Source organism: Phyllostomus hastatus, unplaced genomic scaffold (genome assembly GCF_019186645.2).
Source record: "Phyllostomus hastatus isolate PE091 unplaced genomic scaffold, TTU_PhHast_1.1 phas_scaffold_501, whole genome shotgun sequence".
NCBI lineage: Eukaryota > Metazoa > Chordata > Mammalia > Chiroptera > Phyllostomidae > Phyllostomus > Phyllostomus hastatus.
The window spans coordinates 69,537,749-69,559,313 of NW_025334033.1; the positions used below are offsets into that span (position 1 = coordinate 69,537,749).

The following is a 21,565-nucleotide window of genomic DNA, read 5'->3' on the forward strand; positions in this document are numbered from 1 at the left end:
GGAAAGGGGAGGAGCCCCAGCCCAGTACCCTGCCGGCCTCTGCCTTCACTCTGCCATTTCAGAAGCCTGACTGGGACCCTAGGACTTCTCAAATCCCCCCCAGACCCAGTGCCTGCGAGGTAACCACTACTCGCACTCAAAGGCCACCTCCTCCAGGCAGCCCTCCATGGATACCCAGCAGAGTTGTTGGGTTAAGGCCCCCGTACCTCCTGCGCCCTCCCTGGGCAGGGCCTGTCTTTCCCCCGTTTTTCCTGGGGCTCACCCGACACCTCGCCCAGCGGGTGTGGGCAGAGGGGAGAGCAGCCCCCTGGGGAGGTGCCGTGCCTTTGGCCGAAGCCCCATGCTCCAGTCTTAGCTCTGCAGTTCACAGCCCTGGATTTGGGGTGTTCCCGAGACACCCTTCCTGGGGACGAGGAGGCCCCTGAGGCTGGCAGAGGTCGGCCCCGTGGACTGGGCACAGGAGCCTGGGGTCCCCCCGGGTCTCCAGCCAGAGGCGGGGGCTCCACTCTGGGAGGAGTGCAGGGACCGGTGGGGGCTGTGCATGAGGCCTGCGGGCTGGCCAGGGTCTCCGGGGTGAGATGATGGGGCAGGAGGTACCCTCAGGGCCCCTCCGGGCCCTCCAGGGCCCCCAGGCAGGTGGGACCCCCCAGCTCTTCGGACACCGGTGGGACGCCGGTGGGCACTCTGGGGGCTGTCAGAGGGACTGTCCATCCCTACCTGGGGCGCCGTCCCTCCAGTGCACTCCACAGTCACAGCCTGATGCCGATTCCTGCAACACTGTCTGCTCTAAACTCACCCCTCATCCCCTCCGGGTGGCCCAGCCCCTCTGGGTGGCCCGGTCCAGCGATCGCCTTCCCTCCCAACTGCATCACACAAGCCCCGCTTGACGGTCAGGCTGGACTGTGCCGTGTGTCCCTGCCTCGGTCCCCCTGCTGTCTGCCCCCTTGCTGATGCCTGCCCCTCCGGCGCCCCGAGCTCCGCTCTCAGCACCCTGGCGGCCACCACGGCCTCGCTGCCCCCCTCCCGCAGCCCGCTTGCTTCCTCCCTGTTCCCCGAGTGACCCCGAGCTTCCAGAGGGTCACCTGGGTCAGAAACAGGCCCATCCCCCCTTAGTCCACCCGTGCTGTCCCCAGCACAGCCTGTGACCCAGAGACGGAGCTCAGTCCCGGTTAACCCTCCCTGAGACTTTCAGAGGCGAGTCTTAAACACCCGCTTCACGGGTGCCAAACCAGGGGCTGCAGGAGGGCAGCCCTGCAGTTCCCACGCGGCGTGTGACTGGGAGCCTCCCCGGGCACCAGGCACGGCGACAGAGGCGCACAGTAGGCCCTCCCCAGAGGCGATGCCACCTGCCGGGCCTCAGGGAGGGGCTGGTGAACCCTGACTCAGCCCCACCTCACTCGGCACACGCCAGCACACGCTGGCCACGCCGGCCACACAGACCCGCACCGGTCCCCGGCTCACCCAGCTCAACGGCCTCCGCACCTTTGCTCGGCCGGGCCTCCCTTCTCATCACACTCTGTCTCTCTGGACCCACCCACTTTGTCCTTTGCCTGTCCTGGCCCCGCCCCCACCCCTGGTTCTCTAAAGGACCCCCGCCCCACACACACAGCAGGGTCCCTGTTTAGGCTGCAGAGTCTGTATCCCCCGGGGCTGGCACAGAGGGCTCCAAGGGGGGTGGGTGGGGCGGCTGGGTGGGTGCCGCGGCTCCTAACCCCCAGCCAGAGGCATCTGCCCTCCACGGGGAGTGCCAGCCCCCGCCCCCCACCCAAGCCTGCCCCCCACTCGAGGGCTTCTGGGTGCGACTGGTGCCCGGAGCCCCGCCCGGGAAGCCCCTCTGGAGACGTGGGGTCTCCTGAACCGTCTTGTATGCCGCTGTGTGACCTTGGGCAAGGCCCTCAGCCTCTCTGAGCTCAATCCCTCCTCTAGGGAGGTGGACAGTCTGTAAAGGATGCCGTGAGTGACAAGGTGGACATGTGTGTAAGGGACTGTCTCGGGGACAGGGCGGCTGAAGGACCGTGGTCGCTCCGGAGAGCCCGGCCTTTACAGTAACGGGCTGGGCTGGGCCCCTTCGAGGAGGTTCGCACCGTGGCTTGCCGTCCTGTGACCACGCAGCGAGCGCGCGCTGTGCGTGCGGCCCCGGGGGTGCGGCAGCGAGCAGAGGGGAGGAAGGTCTCTGCTGGCCCAGCGCCGACCTGCTCTGGGGTGGGGGGGGAGAGATTACGTGGGACGCCAGCGGAGGGCCCCTAGGCCCCAGCGCGCCTGCTCGGAGAAGCCAGAATCCGCTGAGGAGGAGGGGTGGGCGGGGCGGCCTGGGGTGGCCACTGTCCATGGGGAAGTCGGGGCGAAACCGGAGCAAAGTCCTGGGAGCTGGGGGGGCGGGGCAGGCACTGGGGGTGGGCTGCCTGGGGAGTCTGGGGAGTGCCCGGTCACCAGCGGGCAGCAGGGGCTGAGCTCAGGGCCTCCTGGGACCCGGTCATTCACAGGACTTCGGCGTCTGCCCTGAGGGGACTGGAAGTCCCCGCAGCACTGGACAGAGGTGTGTTTGTCACGCTGCTGAGTGGGGATGCGCCGGGGGCTGGGTGCCGGCCCCAGTCCCGCCGCGTGGGGACCAGGGTGGAGGCGGGGGCGCCCTGACAGACCAGGGGTGGGTGCAGAAGACAGAGCCACCGACGACGACACTGACTCTCCGACCTGAGCGGCCGGAAGAGGGCGGGGAGACCATGGGAATTCAGGCCGGAGGCGGCTATCGGAGTCCGGCAGACCAGCGGCAAGGGGGCGGGTTAGGGTTAGGGTTCGTGAGTCCCAAGTGCAGAGGAGGGCCCAGGAGATGTGAGCCTGGGGGCGGGGGGTCCGAGTAGAGACCGCACCTAAAGCCACCGCACTGGATGAGACCGCCAAGGGCGTGAGTGCACACGGGGAAGACAGGGGGGCTCTGCCAAGGTCAAGGTTCAGGGAGGGGGCCGAGCCCGCCGCAGAGCCCGCCGGGGACGCAGGAGAGCGGGTGTTCCCAGGCGGAGGGAGGGGCCCAAGGGGCCACAGACTGTCACGAGGGAGCGAGAAGCTGGCCACCTGTCCTGGGCATCACCCACGGCGCTAGCCTACGCCGGACGCACAGTAGGTCATCCACCAGTAAGTACCTTAGCTGCAAAACTGGGCTTGCTGTGCGTGACCAACGTCCCCCGGCCAGCTGGCGGCCTGAGCCGGGGCCCTTGCCTCGGGCTTCCCCGGGCCTCCCCTGCCCGTGGGCCCTGCGCGGCCCCTGCCGGCGCCAGCTGTGCGTAGCTGCTGGCGGCTGCGCCGACCGCTGGGCCGACGGCGGCTGCGAACTGGCCCCCCGAGCTAAATCTGGCCCGCGCTGGCATGTTGTATTTGGCCTGCGAGAGGGTTTTAACGTTTTAAAAAAAAAACATTCGAGGCAACATTTAAAAATTGGGAGAGTTTACATTTTAAAATCCGTATTTTTGGCTTCTACTGAAATTTTGGAAGATCTGGCAACGCCTGCCCACATTCCCACGTGGGAACAGCCGGGGAGCGGGGAGCAGCTGCCCCCCCAGAGGCGGGAGGGGCGCCGGCTAACCCGCAGACTTGTCCCGCAGACGGGAGACTGGGGCCCATGGGGGCGGGGGCCGAGGGGCCTGCGGAGGTCCAGGTCGCTCCGTGGGACAGCCCCTCGGACAGGACCCGACCGTAGCTCCGGGGACTGCCAGGCCTGGCACAGGGGGTCTTGGCACGAATCCCACCCTGGCTGCTTCTGGGCCCCCAGCCTGCCTCCCCTTCCATGACCCTGGCCCTGTCCTTCCCACTCTCTCCTTCTGACCCTTTCGCTCATAGGAAACGTCTGGCTTGAGTCCTTCACACTATAGTATGAATGAGCCTTGGTTCCAGGCCTGTGGGGAGGGAGAGCTGAAGGTCCTGGAGCCCGTCTCCAGTGGCTTCCTATTGGCTGGACAATGACGGGGAGGACGGGGTCGCCCGTACCCACTCAGGCGGATGGGGCACGGACCCTACCCCGGTCCATGCCAGCCCCTGAAGGAGTGACCGGCCAAACTCCAGGCACTGGCCTCAAGAAAGGGCTTTCGGGGTCGAGGACTGGAAGCCAGGGGTCTGCTCTGCTTCCTCAAAGCTTCACCTCCGCTTTGGCAACCGTCCCGGGGACCCAGGCCCGCCCAGGCCAGGAGGGTGGGAGGCACCCAGGAGAGGGCTCTCCGCCCGCACACCCCCCCCGCCCCCCAGCCCGCAGAGACTCGGAGGGGACGAGGTGGCCTGGGGTGGGGGGAGGGCTGGTGCTCCGGGGGAAGAGCGCTCCCGGCTGGGTGCCGCACGGAGCCCCCTGCGCCTCTACCAGCCCCCGCTGCCGGGCCCCAGGGTCCCCAGGGCCCTGCGCCGCCTGGCAGCCCCTGGAGGCCCGTTGAAGGAGCCTGGAGACAGAATCCTCTGGAGGACGGGGCGCTGCGGCGCTCCCCTGGGGCCCGGCGGTCCTCAGAGTGGGGCGTGCGCGGCCTGCGGAGCCCAGAGAGGCAGGGGCAGGGGGGCCGGCTCTCTGGGGGACACGACGCTTCCCTGTGACCAGGCAAAGGGAAGAGCAAGACCCTCATCCTTCCCTCGATGCCTGGAAACGGAGGCCCAGAGGGGGTGGGTGGCTTGTCCAGGGTCGCACAGCAGCAGTAGGCAGCAGATCCCGGAGCGGAGGACTCCCCGGGGGTGCGTGGAGGCTTGGGAGTTAGAACGCCAGCCAATCCTCAGCAGGTACCCGCTATCACACCCACCCGGGGTTTGGTTTTACAACAACCCAGCCCGCAGCAAAGCCTTCCCGGAAGGGGTCTGGCTGTGCTCTCCTCCAGCCCAGCCACGCGGCCCCCACCTCGGTCCTGTGCTGGGAGAAGCCGGGGCGCGGTACGGGGGCACATGACAGAGAGCCCAGGAGGGCCCCCGGCCCCAGGCGACACCGGTGTTTGAGGAGCAGAGGGGCAGAGCCGAGGCTGGGGTCCCAGCCCGCAGGGGACCGTCATCCCGACGCTCTGCAGAGCCCCGTCCCCAGGTCAGCTGAGGGCTTGCTGGGTCTTTCTGCGAATCCACCCGGGGCCGGAGCGCGTGTGTGGCAGGGGTCCCGAGGCGCGGAGGGGCCTGTGTTCCGGTCTGAAGACCTCCCTCCCAGCCCGGACGCCCCCATGACCGGGGGCACGCACGCGGCAGCCCCCCCGCCCAGCCTGCTCCCCCTCCCCGGAAGGGGGGCAGCGCTGAAGGAGATATTGTCGTCATCACTCGCACAGAGTCCTGCCTGCCCCAGCGCCAGCGCCTCACCTCGGAGAGTCGTTCTCGGGCACCTGGGTCTTTCCCGTCGCAGGTGCGATAACAGGGGTGTGATGCGGGAACCCCGAGGGGGTCAGCCAGGACTTGGGGGGAAACGGCACGGGGAGGGGGCGGAGAAGGGGCCCCAGGAGACGTCTGTCCAGCTGCCTGCTGGGCTGCCCCGGGGCTGGCACTCACCCCTCGCGGAGGCTGCCAGGGGGAGGCAGCTCGGCCTGCGTGCTCGCCGCTGCCCAGGGGGCGCCCGCTGGTGTCCACCGCCCGCCTGGGCCCCGGTCCGCCTGCAGGCTCGGCTGCCGCCTCCGAGGCCAGCGGGGCGCTCGGGGCCGTGGTCGTCTCCGGGGCTGCAGCTCCTGGGAGGGGCTCCTGGGCCCCGCCCGGGCCTCGCTCACCAGGGCAGGCCTCTGGGCTGCAGCCTCTGGGCCCCCGGGAGGCCTTGAGGGTCCCGGGGTCCAGCACCCGCGCAGCAACCTCATCCAGGAACCGAGAGAAAGGCAGCCTGGCCTCCCGTCGCCGGCTCAGGCGGGAGAGGGGGCTGGTGGCCGGCTGGCAGTGCGTGCGTGGCGGCTCTGGGGCGGGTGGCGCCCGCGTCTCCGCTTGTCCAGGCCCCGCTGTCCAGCTGGGGCGGGCGGTCTGGCCACCGGGGCTCCCACCTGGGCTGGGGCTTCGAGGGTCCTCTCTGCGTGCTCCCTCCCTGGGGGCTTCGGCCCTGCACTCCGTGAGGGGGCCGTGGCTGTCCTGCGGGGGGCCCTCGGGGTCGGGGCCCCGGGCCGGGGAGCCGGCCCCCGCGAGCATCCTTTTCCGTGGAGCCGCTCCCCGCGCCTCGCGGACCCCGCTTCTCTCCTCCTGCAGGGCAGGGACCCTTGCACCTCCCGGCGGGGTGCCAGGGCCACCCACCCCTCACTGGGCGGAGTGGCCACTCAATGCCCGCCTGCCCATTGGTCCGGAGAGGCGGTGGCCGGGGGGCCTCCCGCCCCGTGAATTGATTCTCACTAAATGAGAAAGTGCCAGGGAGGTCAAGGTCATGTCCTGGGCTCTGCCTCAGCCCGGGCGGGCGGTCTGCACTGAATGAGCACTGGCTGTATACAGGGAGGGGCCCGGGCTGGGCCTCGTACACCCCACTCGCAGTATCTCCTGTCTCCCCTGCCTGATGGGGTTCGGGGCCCAGGGACCGGCAGGCAGCTCTCGGCTGGCTGTGACGGGGGCACGGCAGGGCCCAAAGGGGGTCGTTAGAGCCGCATCTGTCCGGCGGGACAGGAGGGTGTGGTGGCAGCTGCTGGTGGCCCCCTGCCCAGTTGTCCCGTCCTTCCCCAGCAGAGAACCCTCATTTTACTCTGGGAGGCAGGTCACCCGGCTGAAAAACTGCACTTCCCAGGCTGCTTTGCAGCCGGGGGAGCCAATGAGACAGAAACAGAATCTGTGGGACAAGACTTCTGGGAGAAGTCTGTAAAAGGGACCGGACGGCTCCCTGGACCCCCTGCTCCCACTCCCCACCCTCCTGCTCCCCGTCCGGAGCAGGGGAGTGATGGCTGGGGCTGTGGCGGCCGCGGGCACCACGAGGGCAGCCGTGGCGGAAGCCAAAGGAAACAAATACAGGAGCAGCGGGACCGAAGGAGCCCGGGCTCCTGACCACCCCCGAATCGTCCCACCAGTCCTGTGCCACAGCCTCTGCCCCGGGCCTCTCTGTAACCCGAGAGAAGTGACCCCCCCCCCGCCCCCGTCTCGTTTAAGCCACCGCCACTTCCAGTCTCCATGATGGGCAGCTGGGTGCATGCAGTCCCTCGGGGCTGCCCCGGGGCCGGGGGAGGAGCAGTGGACAGTAACGCCCCGAGGCCTTTGGGACGTGGGCCCCGTGGGGCCCCGAGCGCAGTTCTGTGGGGAGTCAGTGGGGGAGGCCGGCGCAGGGGAGGGCCAGAGCCAGGCCACGGCCCTGCTTCCTCCGTGTGGAGGGGCACATGCCTGTGCCGGGCGTCGCGGGAGGCAGGGGTCCAGGCAGGACTCTGACCTGGGCCCCGGCTGCCTGACCGAAGGGCAGCCGGCTGGGGGGCAGCACCATCCCCAGCGCCGGCTCGTGGTGCTGCCTGGAGCGCAGCCTAGGCTTTGCTTGTCGCCGCCTGCTCACGGTGGAGCCCCTGCCCTCGTCCACCTGGCAGTGCCTGGACACCACCCATCAAGTGCCAGGGACCCCTCCTGTGCTGGGCTCGGCCGCATGCCCCTCCGGATGTCCCGCAGCACCCCTGACTGGGTGTCTGAGAATCTCCACAGCCTGTAACAGGGCTGGGAGCCGCCGGGACCCCTCCCCCTGCCTCCTCCCGGCCCCTGCCCCTGCTCCTGCAGACCCAGGCGGTTCAGCTACTCTCAGACCTCCCCACCTCCCTCCGTCCCCACTGCCACCTTGCTGGTCCTGGGTGCCACCACGCCTCACCTGGGCACCTGCCATCGCCCCTCCCTGGGACCCCTGACCCTAAGCCGGTTCAGCTCAGTTCCTCTCCCAAACCCACCAGAGCGAGCTTTTAAAATCCCAGGCCAGGCGAGCAGGCCACGCCCCACATCCGGGTGCCCCGCAGGCCCTGCCGACCGACCCAGTGTCCGTGGGCCCTGCTGCTGGGCGCCCCTCCCCGAGGCTTCCGTCACGTCCCCCCAGCCAGGGCCCAGCTCTGCCTGGTCGCAGGGCCTCGGCACTGGCTGTCCCTCTGCCAGTGGCATGCGGACACCCTTTCCCCTTGCCCTCCTTCTCACCACCTGTCAGGGCCCCAGCTCAGTAGCCGGGCACTCCCCACCCCCAGATCAGGTCAGGGACCCCTGCAGCACCCTCTTATAGCCCCTGGTCTCGTACCACGGCCCCCACCTATGACCGACATGCCTGTGATCCTTTGTTTGTTTTCTGTGTCCATGCTATCCCAGCCCTCCACGCTGGGCTGGGCCCATAGTAGGCACTCAGCAAGCACTTCCTGAGTGAGTGTGTAAGTGAAGGCGTCACAGGTCCTGGCTGGTGATGCACCAGCTTCCCCGGCCGGCTGTGGGCCTCCTTGGGGCTGGACACGGGGGAGGCATCCTGGGGGGTACCCAGGTACCTCTTGCAGAGGCCTCCGTGTCCCTTCTACCCCTGCAGTCCCCTGAGGGCCACCCCTTTGCACCGGGGCAACGCCCTCCGCAGCAGCAGGCAGCCAGCCCCTGCTCCATCACCCGTGGGAGCAGGACCTGGACACAGGCACACCCAAGGTCAAGTACCCACCCCCCGAACCCCGCAGGACCTCGGGCACATTGCACCCCCCTTGCGGTCGCACAGGGACAGAGCAGCCCCAGCCCCCAGGCGGCGCTGGGGAACGGTGCGGAGGGCGCGGCCCGGCACCGCCGGCCCGGAGCCTGGCACCTAGTAGGGCCTGAGGGACCCTCAGCACAGGGCTCTGATTTGTCCGTTCCCTAGCATTCCCTGAGCCTCTCCCAGAGTTGCCGGCTGCATCAGACAAGTTCCCGTTGTCATAACAACCCACTGGCTCTCTGCCGCCTGGGCCAGAGGCCCTGGAGGACGCTGTCGGCGGCCGGGCTTGCAGCCTGGGCCTGCTCACCTTGCGCAGCCCGGCTGCCTCTCTCCACCTGGCCGCCTGCCTCTCGGCTCCTCCGCTTGAGCGCCTTCCTGAGCCCTACTGTGTGCCATGGTGCGTGCTGGGCGTGTGCACCCACACCGCGGCCCGCATCTCACCCCGCCCGGTGAGGCAGTGCAGCCGTGAGCTCCGTTTTCTGCCAGAACAGAGCAGAGTCTCGGGGAGGTGATGCGACTTTGCCGAGGTCACATGGCTCGGATGCTGCAGACCCAGGACGGGACCCCCAGAGGTCACGCACTCACACCCATTTCCTCTCCAGGACCCCTCAGGCCCTCTCCTGCCGCCCGCCCCAGCTCTGTCCCCTCCCCCTCCCCTCCGTACGCTCGGAGGGGAGGGGCGCTACTGCCGGGGCTGGGGGGGGGGGGTCGGGGGGTGGGGGAGGTCTCCGGGAGCTGGACCCGGATGACCTGGTCGAAGGGTGCCCGGAGCCCTGTGGGACGGCACGCGGGCATCTGCTCGGAGCTCGGAGCCCCGCCTCCCTTACTTCTCCTGAGCTTAATTCTCAAGCCGGGAATTGCTCCCCGGCTGGCAGGGGAGGGCGGGCAAGGGCCCCGGGGGCTCCCAGCAGACAGCCAGGCTCGCCTCGCGCCGAGTGCCGCCGCAGACACCGGAGCGCGAGCCGCCACCTTCCGCACGCCTCCCATTCCCACGCGGAAACTTCCGTCACCGCCCCTTCCACAGACTGGGACACGGAGGGTCTGAAGACCCTCACAGCTGTCCTCTTAACCACCTGCCCCCCCGGCTTCCAGGTATTTCCACGCTGGCCTGACAGCCCTCCAGGGCAGCCGCAGATCTGAGCCGCCCCAAGCCCCCGGCGCCCACGCCTGCGCCGCGTGCGGCCAGGCCGTCTGGGAAGTCCCCGCCGGCCCTGGGGCCTGTGGGCTTCCCTGCGGACCGTCCGTCTTCACGCAGAGCCGCACCGCCGTGGCCCGGTCCCCGGGGCGTTTCCTCCAGCAGCACGTGCATGGCGGGGCCCAGTGCCTCCCGTCACCGCCTCCCCTGCAGCCCTCAGCCCCACAGTCCTCCCTCGGCTCTCACGGACACCAGTGGCTGGGGCAGGGGCATCCCACCAGCCGCCTCAGTCCCCCGCACGCGGCCCAGGATGGCCGTGTGTGCGGGCCAGCGCATCGCAAGTTCACGTAAAGCACGACGGGGTTATTTTGTGATTACGTGTCACCATGCATTTAACGTGTGGCCCAAGACAACTCTTCTTCCACTGTGGCCCAGAGACGCCAAAAGGTCGGACGCCCGTGGTAGGGGGGAAGGATGGCCCGCTCATCGGCCGCCATCCGCCTGTCCATTAGCACAACGTACCCACTCACGCCCCGGCGCGCCCTTCCACGCCGGCACCTGCCACCTGCGGACGTGGGCCCACCCATCCGCTGCTCCCGTCACTCGAGCCCCGGGCCACCCACCACCACCCGTGCACGTCTCCATTCCTGTTCCTTGTCCCCAGCATCCGTGTGTCCTTCTGTCCACCCACGGACACGCCACCCCCACATGCGTGCCCATCCGTGTGCAGGTCCTCCGGCCCATGCCTGCATCCACGGGTCCCGGGTGCACATGCGTGGTGCGGGGGACGCAGCAGCCCCGGGGCCTGGGGCCGGCTCTGATTCCGCAAAGGATTCTGCAGCCGGTTTGGCGGGGCTCCGACGCCCTGCCGATGCCGGGGGGTAGCCGGAGCCCCCTCCCCAGCTGGCGTCGGCTCAGGCTGAGCCGGCGAGGGTCTCCTTCACCCCCAGCGTGCCCGGGGCTGGTCTGGGGTGCCTGCTTTGTTGTGGCGGCACAGGGGGGTCCTTGCAACTCTGCCCCGGCAGGTTGTGCTTGATGCGATGGGAAGGCGGGGGCCCCCGTGTCGTGAACCGGGCAGAGGACTGCCCGGCGCCCAGACGAGAGAATGGGGTCGCAACTGACCAGCCTCAGGGTCTGGCTTTGACCAGAGGAGGAGTGGATGTCCCCCAGCGTCTGAATCAGACTGGGAGGGTCTGCACGAGTCTGTGGGGGCTCGCCCCTTCACCCCACAACCCTCGGCGGCGTGTCGTCATGTGGGAATGCGAGCCCAGTGTTACCGGGGTCTTCTATGTGTTTACTTTTTAAAAGATTTTATTTATTTATTTATTTACTTACTTACTTACTTAGAGAGAGGGGAAGGGAGGGGAAAAGAGGGAGAGAAACATCAATGTGTGAGAGACACATGTATCAGTTGCCTCTCACACGCCCCAAACTGGGGACCTGGCCTGCTGCAACCCAGACCCATGCCCTGACTAGGAATTGAACCGGCGACCGATTCCTGCAGCTTCCTGTCTGTCTACCCACCGGTCTGTCCTGCTCCCTGCCTCCCATCCTCGTCCGTCCACCCGCCGTCCACCACTGCCCCCTCAGTCCGCCCACGGTACTGCTCCACTGGGGTGGCCCGCAGGCCCTGCATTATGCACCCCCTGCAGTGCCACGGGACCTTCCCACGTCCCTCTTCCCCTGGTAGGGCCCAGGCGGAGCCCGGCTCCATCCCCGACGTGGTCCAGGGTCCACTAACTGACCGGATGGCTGCAGTCCCCTCCCTGGTCTGGCGCAGAGCTGGGCTCTCGCTGACCCCACCCTGAGAGGCCTGCCAGGGCTGCTGCACTGGCCTCCGGCCCCATGGCCTGCTGGGGCTGTGGCCGCTGCAGGTCCTCTGCCCCGGCTGGGGGGCAGGAGAAGCCAGCGACACCTGCCATGCTGGTCGAGGTCCGAGTCTCCCAACGGGCGGTGAGCCCTTGATGGGCGAGGTGTGCGTTGGCCCCCATCCCCTCGGGGCCCCAGTGAACCCCAGTGAACGGTGCCGAGGGGGCGCGTGGGGAGGGTCCGGCAGTGAGTGCAGAACTCGATCACTCCCTCCCTCGCTCCCTCGCTCTGGCTCCGGTCAGCGTCTACCGCCACAGCTCGCCCTCTGTGCCTGCCCTCGGGCCCCGGAAGTCCCTGCTCGGACTTGGGGAGGCCCTGCACCCCAGACACTGAGCCCAGAGAGGGCTGGGTCTCGCTCCGGTCACACAGGGAGTCGGTGGCAGCGGAGGAATTGGAATCCAGGGCCCCGCCGACTCCCACCGCGGCCTCCCCACCAGGTGAGGGACCGGGTCTGGGGTGGGGGGGCGTCTGGGGGTAATTGCAGGCCGACACAGTGAGCCTCAGGGTTACTCCTGGTCTTGCCCCTGGGGCTCTTCACCTGTTCTGAGCTGGGAAGCCACCCCTCCCTGCCCTGTGGCCATGCCCTTGACCTCCGCACTCCAGCAGGGCTGAGCCTCTTCTGATCCCTGTACCTTCCCCCTCACCTCTAGGCCGTGGCCGGGGCTCCCCTCAGACCCTCCTCCACCCCCACCTGTGTGGCTCCTGCACAGCTCCGGGGCCTCGCGGGCCTCCTGGGGTTTGCGAGACTGTGTGCGGACTGTCCCCAAACATGTTGTGGGTTCAGGGGCCACTCTCCCTCCCTGCTGTCCGCCCACCGCTCCGTCATTCGCCCGTTCTTCCATTCCTTCCTTCACTCTTCACTCCTTGAAGGGCCTGCAGGGGCAGAGGAATGACCATATTTTGCCGTGTAAATGTGCACTTTTTTTGCCTAAAATTTCAAAAAATATTTTATTTATTTATTTTTAGAGAGAGGAGAAGGGAGGGAGAAAGAGAGGGAGAGAAACCTCAGTGTGTGGTTGCCTCTCATGGCCCCTTACTAGGGACCTGGCCCACAACCCAGACACGTGCCCTGACTGGGAATCAAACCGGTGACTCATTGGTTCCCAGGCCGGTCCTCAATCCACTGAGCCACACCAGCCAGGGCTGCCCAAGTTTCTGAAGGAAAAGTAAGTATGCACATTATACACAGGTAGTATTCATTCTGTATTTATATAAAAGTTTTTGACTCTTTTATTGGTGCTCATTCATTAAAAGTGTAACTCTAGCCCTGGCTGGCGTAGCTCAGTGGATTGAGTGTGGGCTGCGAACCAAAGTGTCGCAGGTTCGATTCCCAGTCAGGGCACATGCCAGGGTTGCAGTCCACGGCCCCCAGCAACCGCACATTCATGTTTCTCTCTCTCTCTTTCTTCCTCCCTTCCCTCTCTAAAAATAAATAAATAAAATTTTTTAAAAAGTGTAACTCTAGAAAGCAATAACAATATCCACATGCAAAATAATACCCTTGAATAGGATAATCAATTTTGTCTCTAAATATAAATTAAAAAATTGAATTACAGAATTTCAAAACAAGAGATTTTTTTCCCTGAAAGTTTGGGCCAAAAACATGGGTGCGCACTGTACACAGGAACACAGTATACACGGCAAAATACGGTGCTTCCAAGCAGTGCCATGGAGATGGCGTGTGAACATGCACAGACTCGACTTGGCACATAGTAGGTGCTCAATAAATGGCAGCGCTTGTGGGCCAGGCCCCACGCCCAACAGTCTTCGAGCGTGAATGGGATCCCAGTCCAGACTGCTCCGACTCACGTGTGCTCCCTGACAGGGAAGTGCCCCGCCCCCCCCCCCACACCAGCCCCTGGGGAGCCCCTCCCGCGTGGCTGCGGCTCCAGGAGGCCCTCCTTTCCCACGCGGAGTCTCGGGTGCGAACGGCCCCAGGTCCCGACCGTAAGAGGAGCACAGAGCGCAGGTATCTTTAAGCAAGAGACAACAGTTCAGGCAGGGTCTTCCCCAGAGCCCTGCCGACCCCGGGCGCCGAGCTCCCGGAGAGAAGCCGCATCTGCCACCCTGCTCACTTTTCTGTGCCACCCTGATTATAGTGCGAGTCGGGAAAATTAGGGGTTTTCGGGGACGCTGCCAGAGCCTGCGCAGCCGCCTCCCCGCCCCGCGCATCACAGATGCCAGGCTGAGCCGCCTCCATAGGCCGCTGGCCCCGGCGGCAGCGCCACGCACGGAATGGCGGGAACTACGCAGCCCAGATCCTAAGGGGCTTTCTCCCGCGGTCCTCGCTGGCCCCGGCGTGGGAAGGGCCTCTGCTGTGGACGGTGGGTGGGGAGACGGGGGTCTCCCCGGAGCGGGGACCTGTCCACGGCCCCCAGTGACGATCTAGGCATCAGGGCCTGGGAAGGAGCGGTGCCCACGGAGACCCTGCCTGCCCCGCAGCCCGAGGCCGTGACCCCTGGTCTGCAGGTGGGCCTGCCGTGGCCACACGCAGGGCTCCACATTTGCGGGGGCTCCTCATGAAGCCACTCGCTCCAGGGTGCCTGCTCTGCTCCTATCCCGCTGGCTCGGGAGGCTCCGGGATGTCACCCACACTGCTCCTGCCCCCAAGGAGCATAGTGGTGATGGGGTGGGGCCCAGGCGAGGAAGGAAACACCTCTGAACCAGGCAGGAAGCGGAAACACTAGGGCCGAAATCCCCATTCACCTGCTGGGGTTCAGGGAGGGTGAGTGCACTGGCTGCGCGGCCCTGGGCCTCAGTTTCCTCTCCCGAAACCGAGGAGGTTGGCGGCCCTGCCTTGCGGGTACTGAAGGAGGAGGGTGTGCAGTGCCCGCGCTCCCACTGGCGGCGAACGCCCCATCACCCGGCCCTGGGTCCAGCCTCCCCTGGCTCCTCAGCCGTTCTGCCCAGCAGGGTCCGGCCCTGCCTCTTCAAGGGCAGGGTGGGAGGAGGCCCGGCTGGCCCCTGGCTACCTGTCCTCAGACAGCGGCGGGTCCCAGATGCTCAGGCCTCATCCTGGCCCCCGTTCCACCCTCCCCCCCGCCGCAGGGATGCGCGTGGTGGGCAGTAAGGACCCCAGCTGTGGGGGGCCCAGGCGCCCGGACCTGCCGCTCTGGGGGTACGACAGCGCCGTGGCCGATCGCGGCCCCGCCCCTGGAGCGCCCCTCTTCTCCGCGCGCCGGGCCCGCTCCTCCCGGCCGGGAGAGCGTGCCTGGCGGGGCCCTGGCGCACCGACACCAGAGGGGGCGCCGCGGGGAGGGGAGGAGAGGCTGGACCGTCGCCCTGGGCCTGGCCGCCTCGGTCGCCGTGCAGAGACCGCCCCGCGGCGTGGGTAGCCCCGCCCCGCCAACGCGCGGGTGTCGCCGCCGCGCCCTCCCGGCTCGCAGGTACTCACCGCCCGCCGGAGCCGGCCCGGCCGCCGTCCGCCCGTCCACATGGCCCCGGGGCAGCCGCCGCCGGCCGCCGCCGCCGCCCCCGGCCCGCGCCCTCTCCACCAAGGCCGAGCGCGCCCGCAGCCGGCGCGGCCGGGGCTCCCCCACCCCGCCTGGCTTCCCGCAGGGAGCGCCCGCCCCCCGCCCCCAGCCCGGCTTCCCGCCAGCCCCGGCCCCGCGCAGCCGCGGCTGATTCCGCGGCTCCCCCCGCAGCGTCCAACCGGGGCACACTCGGGGGGCGCGGGCCCGGCCCGGAGCGCAGGGTGCCACGTGGGTGCGGGCACCGAGAAGGAATGGCGGCCGGGCAGGGAATGAATGGACCGCGCGAGCGTGAACGGCGGAGCATGAATGAATGAGTGCGGTGCGGGCGCGGGGGAACGACTGAAGGAGGACCGAACGCACGGAGGAGCGGTGAATGGAAGAGTGGGTGGTCCTTAGAGTCGGGGGTCCTCAGTACTGGCCTCTCCAACCGTCTGTCCGCGCATCCATCCACCATTCAGCCCCTCGACACTTATTGGACACCTACTGTATGCCAGCCCTGCTCTAGGTCCTCTGGATACGGCGGCGAACACGGCGCGTCTCTGCCCTCCCAGAGCTCGCATATTACTGAGATAGAAACTTCGGGGCCCTAGGGCTTGGCCGGGCCACACTGTCCCTCTCCAGGCTCCTGCTCTGCCCCACCCCCAGTCAGTGGCCCCCTCCATCCAGGGGTGCCCGGAGGGTCTTATTCCCTCCCAAGAAGCTCAGGAAGGGGAGGGGACCCCCAGAGGGTGAGTGTTGTTCTAGGCCCCTCCAGCTGGGTCACCCCCTCCCTGCTGCCAGCAGAGCCCACCTGCTGGGGTGCAGGGTGAGCCACGCCCTTCCCTCCCAGAGGCAGTGGGCGGGTGGTTCTGGGCGTCCAGGCCAGGCCCGGGGCCTCCTCAGGAACCGGCCTCAGTTCCTAAGGCACCGGAGCTTGCTGGGGGCAGCGGGTCAGTCTGCCCGTCCAGCCAGCCCAAGGGCAGCCGACACGGGGGACCCAGGGAAAAGGAGGTTGTGTGTCAGAGGTCACAAAGCACCGGCACTTGACCTCCATCCTTCCTCCGGACCTCGTGGCTCCCAGTTCACACATGCGCTCGTTCGCCACTTTCACGCACACTTCCTTTTCTTATTGTGGCAAACTATACGTGACACAGAAGTTGCATTGTAACCGTTCTATGCCTGCAGCTCGGTGGTATTAAACACGCTCGTTGTGGGGAGGCTGTCACCGCCACCCATCTTACGTCGTTGTGTCTGTGTGTCCGCAGCGTCCGCTCGCTCTCACTGAATTGGGGAGCAGGTTGCCACTCGGGGCCCCGCACGCCGCTGAGAAAAGGCGTCGATGGCCAGGGAGGCGGGGAAACCGGCACAGCGACTGCAGCCCGGTGGGGGCAGGCAAAGTCCTCTCTCCCCCCCTTAGGCCTCCGGGACACTATTGGGTAACAAATGGGAAAGGGGTGCAGGGAGCTCCCCAGGGGCAGGGTGACCCTCGGAGGACACCCTGTGCCCCCAGTACCAACAGTCAGGGTTTGGCTGTCCGTGTCACTCCGACGGGGCCTTTTCGGGGTCACTGTGGAGCTGGCCTCTGCTTGGGGCCTTGGCTCCCCCAGACTCCGACCTCCGCTGCTACCCTCCAGGGGTCTGCAGCCGTTTGGGCCGCAGGGAGGGTGGCGGGCAGCCCAGAAGAAGCCGTGGGGGTCTGGGAGGGCCCCGCTTGCATGCCTGCCGCCCACCCGCCAGGCCTCCTGTCCCTGCCCCCCCCGCAAGCCCCAAGTAGCCCGGAGAAGCAGGGAGGGGGGGGGTGTGGACAGAGTGCACACACACGGGGCTCCGCCCACTCTCCCTCCCCAGACACTGGTCCTGCTCAGATGGTGCCAGAACGTTCGCCGTCCGCCCGGGCCCCGCTGCTGCCAACACTGCAGATGGCTGGGGAGGCGGGGGAAGGGGTGGGCCGGTGGGGGCGGCCGGCCTCGGCGCAGCTTGCACGCCGCCAGAGCTGGGGCCCGCGGGCAAGGCCCCAGGGGAGCCCCTCCCCCGGGCCGCAGCGGCTCGGTCCCCCTGCCTGCCAGCCCGCCCGTCCTTCCTCCTGCCCCCAGCTCTGCTGCGGGCAGTGGGAAGCAGGGGGGACAGCCAGCCTGGCTGTGGGGGAGGGGCTCAACCCCTCTGGCAGGTGGGGAAGCCGAGGCTCGGAGCCGCACAGTCCCTCATTCGTGGCCACTTAGCAAACAGGGGCTAAGCTGGGGTTTCGAGGCCCTAGTCCGGCAGTCACCCCCAGTCAGGGCTCCCCTCCCGCAGGCTCACCTCCGGAGTCTCTGATGGGGTGGTCCAGGCGGTGCGACCGACCGGACATCCCTGCCGGGTGGGCTGGTCAGGATAGGCCTCCGCAGCCAGCGGGAGCCTGGAGCCCAGGCAGCATCCAGGAAGGCTTCCTGGAGGAGGTGGGGTTTCGGCTGAGGGTGGGAAGAAGGAAGAAAGGTGGTATGGCTTGGAGACCAGGCCTGGGCGTGTATGGGCCTCTCCCCAGGCCTCCTCCCTCGTCTGGGCCTCGGCTGACCGCCCGGCCGCGGCCCCCACCTGCTATCTCTCAACCCCGTCCCCGGCTTTATTTCCTTCGTGGCTCTCAGAACTCTCCCGAGCGGCCTGATTTATTTGTTTACGTCTGCGCATCGATCTCCCCAGCTGGAGTGTGCGGTCCTCAGTCGGCGGGGGGGGCGTGGGCAGGAAGGAACAAATGAATGGATGGCTTGGGGTGAGGGGCGGATGGAGGAGCCTGGGCTGACGCCTGGCTTCTGGTCCTGGCGGCCGAGTGGACAAGGGGGGCCTGCGGGTGGGTCTCGGGGACCAGGCGTCCAGCCCCGCCCTGGCCCCGGGGCCCCAGAGTCTGCCGGTCCTGCCCGCAGGTTCCAGCCTTTCTCCCCCGAGGCCGCCCTCAGGTGGGGACTGGAGGAGCTTCTTGGAATGTGAGCTCTGGAGACCCAGGGGCAGCGGAGAGGTTGGCTCCCTGCACACCCGCCTCCCCACTAGACGCCCGTCCATGGAGCATCCGCTTAGAAATCTGTGCTCCGCCCCCCAAGGGTCCCCTTTCGGAAACCTCCCCAGGTGGCCCCAGGCTGGCCACCCCACCCGGGTTGGTCTCCCCCATCGCCGCCACGCTCACTGCCGGGGCCTGGAGTGGCTTCTAGGGGATCCACACAGCGCAGGACAGGGGGTGTCTAGCACCCACTTGCATGCCTCAGGTGATGAGAATTTCCCTCCCTTTCTCCCGAGAAATCTCCGTGGTTGGACAGTTGCCCAGAAAATTCTGGGCGACACCCTGTCCTTGGTTTCCCTGAAAGTACATGGCTGAGCACCCCCCCCCTCACCACCAGGCAGGACCCCCCTGGCGTGCTTGTGCAGCACTACCTACCGCCCGCGCCCTCCGATCTCCTGCCGTCCACCCGCCGCGCGCTGGGGCAAGGCGAGGGGCTGCGTCCTTGAGGAGTCTCCGCCGAGCCGACCCCCACGCAGCCTGCCTGCCTCACTCCGGGGGGACAGCCACGTCGAAGGGTTCCTGGGGGGCATGTGCACTTGCTGTTTCTCAGCCTGAAGTAGCCTTTCTTGCTCCCTTGGAATACATCTGGTGCATTCCAAAAGGCCTTCTAGTCTCCACTGAGGTGCTCCCTCCTCCAGGAAGTCCTCCCTGATCCCTAGCCCCTCTGTTTCTCTGTGCTTCCCTAAGCTTTGCCCTGAGCTCACTGGGTGTCATTGCCCAGAGATTTCCGTCTCTGCCACACAGTGGGCCCTGTAATCAGGGCTGACCTTGGTTCCAGGCGCTTCTCCCAAACCCGCAGGGGCCTAGTGCCCAGGGCTGAAGCAGCTGGAGTGAGGGGCAGACGCTGAATAGCTGAGTGAGTGAATGAACGAATGAGTGAGTGACCGTGGAAACACGGAGGCCTGAGCCCCAGTGTGCTGGGAAGAGGAGGTGGCGGCGGGGCGGAAGGAGGTGCCCGGGGAACCTTGGCGCCCAAGCCAGACGCGCCTGGGCGGGGCTCCCAGCCAGCCGTAGGGGAGGATCCTGCAGGGGCCTGGGCCGAGGGCAGGGAGGCCCAGGGGGTGAGGACAGGGCAAGAAGCATAGCCTGAGGTCAGGGTCAGCCTCTAGCCAGGCTGCCGGGAGGCTGGGTGCCAGCTCTTCGCCTGCTCACCTGGCACCTGCCCGGAGCACTACAGGTGACGGCGGAGCCGCAGGCGGCGTGGAGTTAGTGTGCTGAGCCCAAAGGGCGGGAACGGGGATGCCTGGGGCTGGGTGGCCCCCGACACCCACCATTCCCAGCCCAGACCTCCTGCCTCCCTCCAGGGGGTCCACACAGCCCCCCACTTGCCCCAGCCTTTGGAACCTGACCGGTCAGGTTGGTGTTTTCTAAGACGGCCTGTCCAAGGTTCTGCCGGGGCCTGGGTACGCTCCTCAGGGGCTTGGGGGGTTTATGGGTGAAACTGCCCCCTGGAACCCTGCCTCTTCTCAGGGCTGGCCTCCCCAACGCTGGGACAGCCTTGGATAGCCACTCCTCTTGGTCCCCTCACTGCCCGCCTCTCTCCAGCCACACCGCACCCTCCTGGGGGCAGCAAGTGGTGGCTCTGGGGGCAGCCAGGTCTTCGGACCTTGGTGTGGCCTCCTCCGTACCCCGAGAGAGGCTGCAGAGGTGCAAGGCTTGCAGAGGCGTGGTCTCTGTGTCTGCAGGACGGCACCGCAAGCCCTTCTCTGGAAGATCCCGGGAAGATTGGTGACAAGGCCCCAAGCGGCCCTGGCGCGGCCCCTGGCGTGCGGGGTTACCGCCCCGTGTGGGCACTGGGTCTGGGGAACAGAGCAAACCTGATTTCCAGTCCTTGCTGAGCAGGAGGGGAGGGGCTGGGCAGGGACACCCAGGCTCCGGCCAGCTCCCTCCTGGCCCCGTTCTCAGTCCCCAGGGGTGTCGTTACCCCCCTGAGATTGCTCACCCTCCCTCCCTAGCAGAACTTCGGGCCAGGAGCGCAGGCACTCGCCCAGCCGAAGGACTGCCTTTCCCAGCCACCCCTGAGGCCAGAAACCCCCGGGGTCATGACTTCCTGTGGGGACTGCCCAGGAGAAATTGAAAGAGACATTGGTTGTTATTGTTTTTAAAAGCTTTATTGAGGCATCATTGACTGACAATAAACTGTCGTGTCTGCAGTGCACGGTTTGATACGTTTCAACGCACGTTTGCACACGTGTACCCGTGACATCAGCGCTGCAGTCAGGCAACTATTTCTATCCACGGCAAACGCTTCCTTCCGCCTCTGTGCAAGCCGGCCCCCCTGCACGCCACGCCAGGAAACGCTGATCTCCTTCCTGCCGGCGGGGCTGGCTTGCATTTTCTGGAGTTTCACGTCAGCGGATTATGCAGTAGGCACTCTCTCTCTTTTGGGGGGGAGGGGGGCGTTTCCGGCCTCTTCCACTTGGCATAAGGATTCTGAGGTTCCCCACGCTGTGTGTGCAACAGTGCACTCCTCACTGGTGAGCGCTACCCCACCACTCGAGTGGGCTTTAGTTCGCGTAGCCACGTACCCATGAATGGACGTTTGCGGTTTCCCACTTTTTTGTCTACAGGAGCAAAGCTGCCGTGGACCTTTGTATCCTCTGTGTAGACACGGTGCGTTAGCGTCTCTCAAGTAGAATGGCATGATCCTACGGCAGGTGTCGCTCTGGCTTGTTAAGAAACTGCTCAACTGTTTTCAAAGCGATTGAGCCATTTTCCATTCCCCTCGGTAAAGGGTGAGAGCCCCGGTCGCACCACGTCCTTGCCAGCATTTGGTATGCTCAGTCTGCAGTTTTAGCCACTCGCCATGGGTGTGTAGCCATATCTCGTTAACATCTTAATTGTCACCGTCTGATGGTGTTAGAAATCGACCTCCGTGAAGTGTCTGCTTGATCTTTGGCCTGCTTCTTAGCTGGGTCATTTGGGGTATTTGTTCCTCAGTTGTGAGTGTCCTCCGTATGCGCTGAACACGAGTTCTTTGCCAGACACCTGTTTCACAGGTGTTCTTTCCCAGTCTTTGCTTGCCTCTTAACTTAAAGGTGTTTTTTGAAGAAAAAGGTTTTCATTTTAATAAGGTCGACTTTATCCATTTTTCTTGTATAGTTTGTTTTTCTCGTGCTAAGAAAAGTTTCCTAATCTATTGTGTGTTGCTGGTACGTAGAAATACTATTGACTTTATGTCTGGTGATCTTGCTAATCTCCCCTGTCGGTTCTAATAGCATCTGGGTACATGTCTTACATCTTTTTACATAGATAAGCATGGCATCTGTGTACAAGGACAGTTTTACTTTTTACTTTACAGTCTGTATGACTTATTCAGTCTTTTAAAAAACTTAAACTTTTTTAAAGATTTTATTTATTTTTAGAGAGGGGAAGAGAGGGAGAAAGAGGGAGAATCAATGCGTGGTTGCCTCTCACATGGCCCCCACTGGGGACCTGGCCTGCAACCCAGGCATGTACCCTGACTGGGAATCGAACCTGCGATGCTTTGGTTCGAAGCCCACACTCAATCC

General features: G+C 66.1%; 1 protein-coding gene across 1 annotated transcript in view; it reads right to left on the reverse strand.

Moving 5' to 3' along the window:
* Nucleotides 1–15,012, reverse strand: part of BEGAIN (brain enriched guanylate kinase associated) — a 40,847-nt gene extending 25,835 nt beyond the window's left edge. Inside the window, exon 1 of the mRNA XM_045823166.1 lies at nucleotides 14,968–15,012. Coding sequence (XP_045679122.1) covers nucleotides 14,968–15,009 — 42 coding nt within the window. The 5' untranslated portion in view covers nucleotides 15,010–15,012. The remainder of the gene's footprint in view (nucleotides 1–14,967) is intronic.
* Between the last annotated feature and the right edge of the window lie 6,553 nt (nucleotides 15,013–21,565).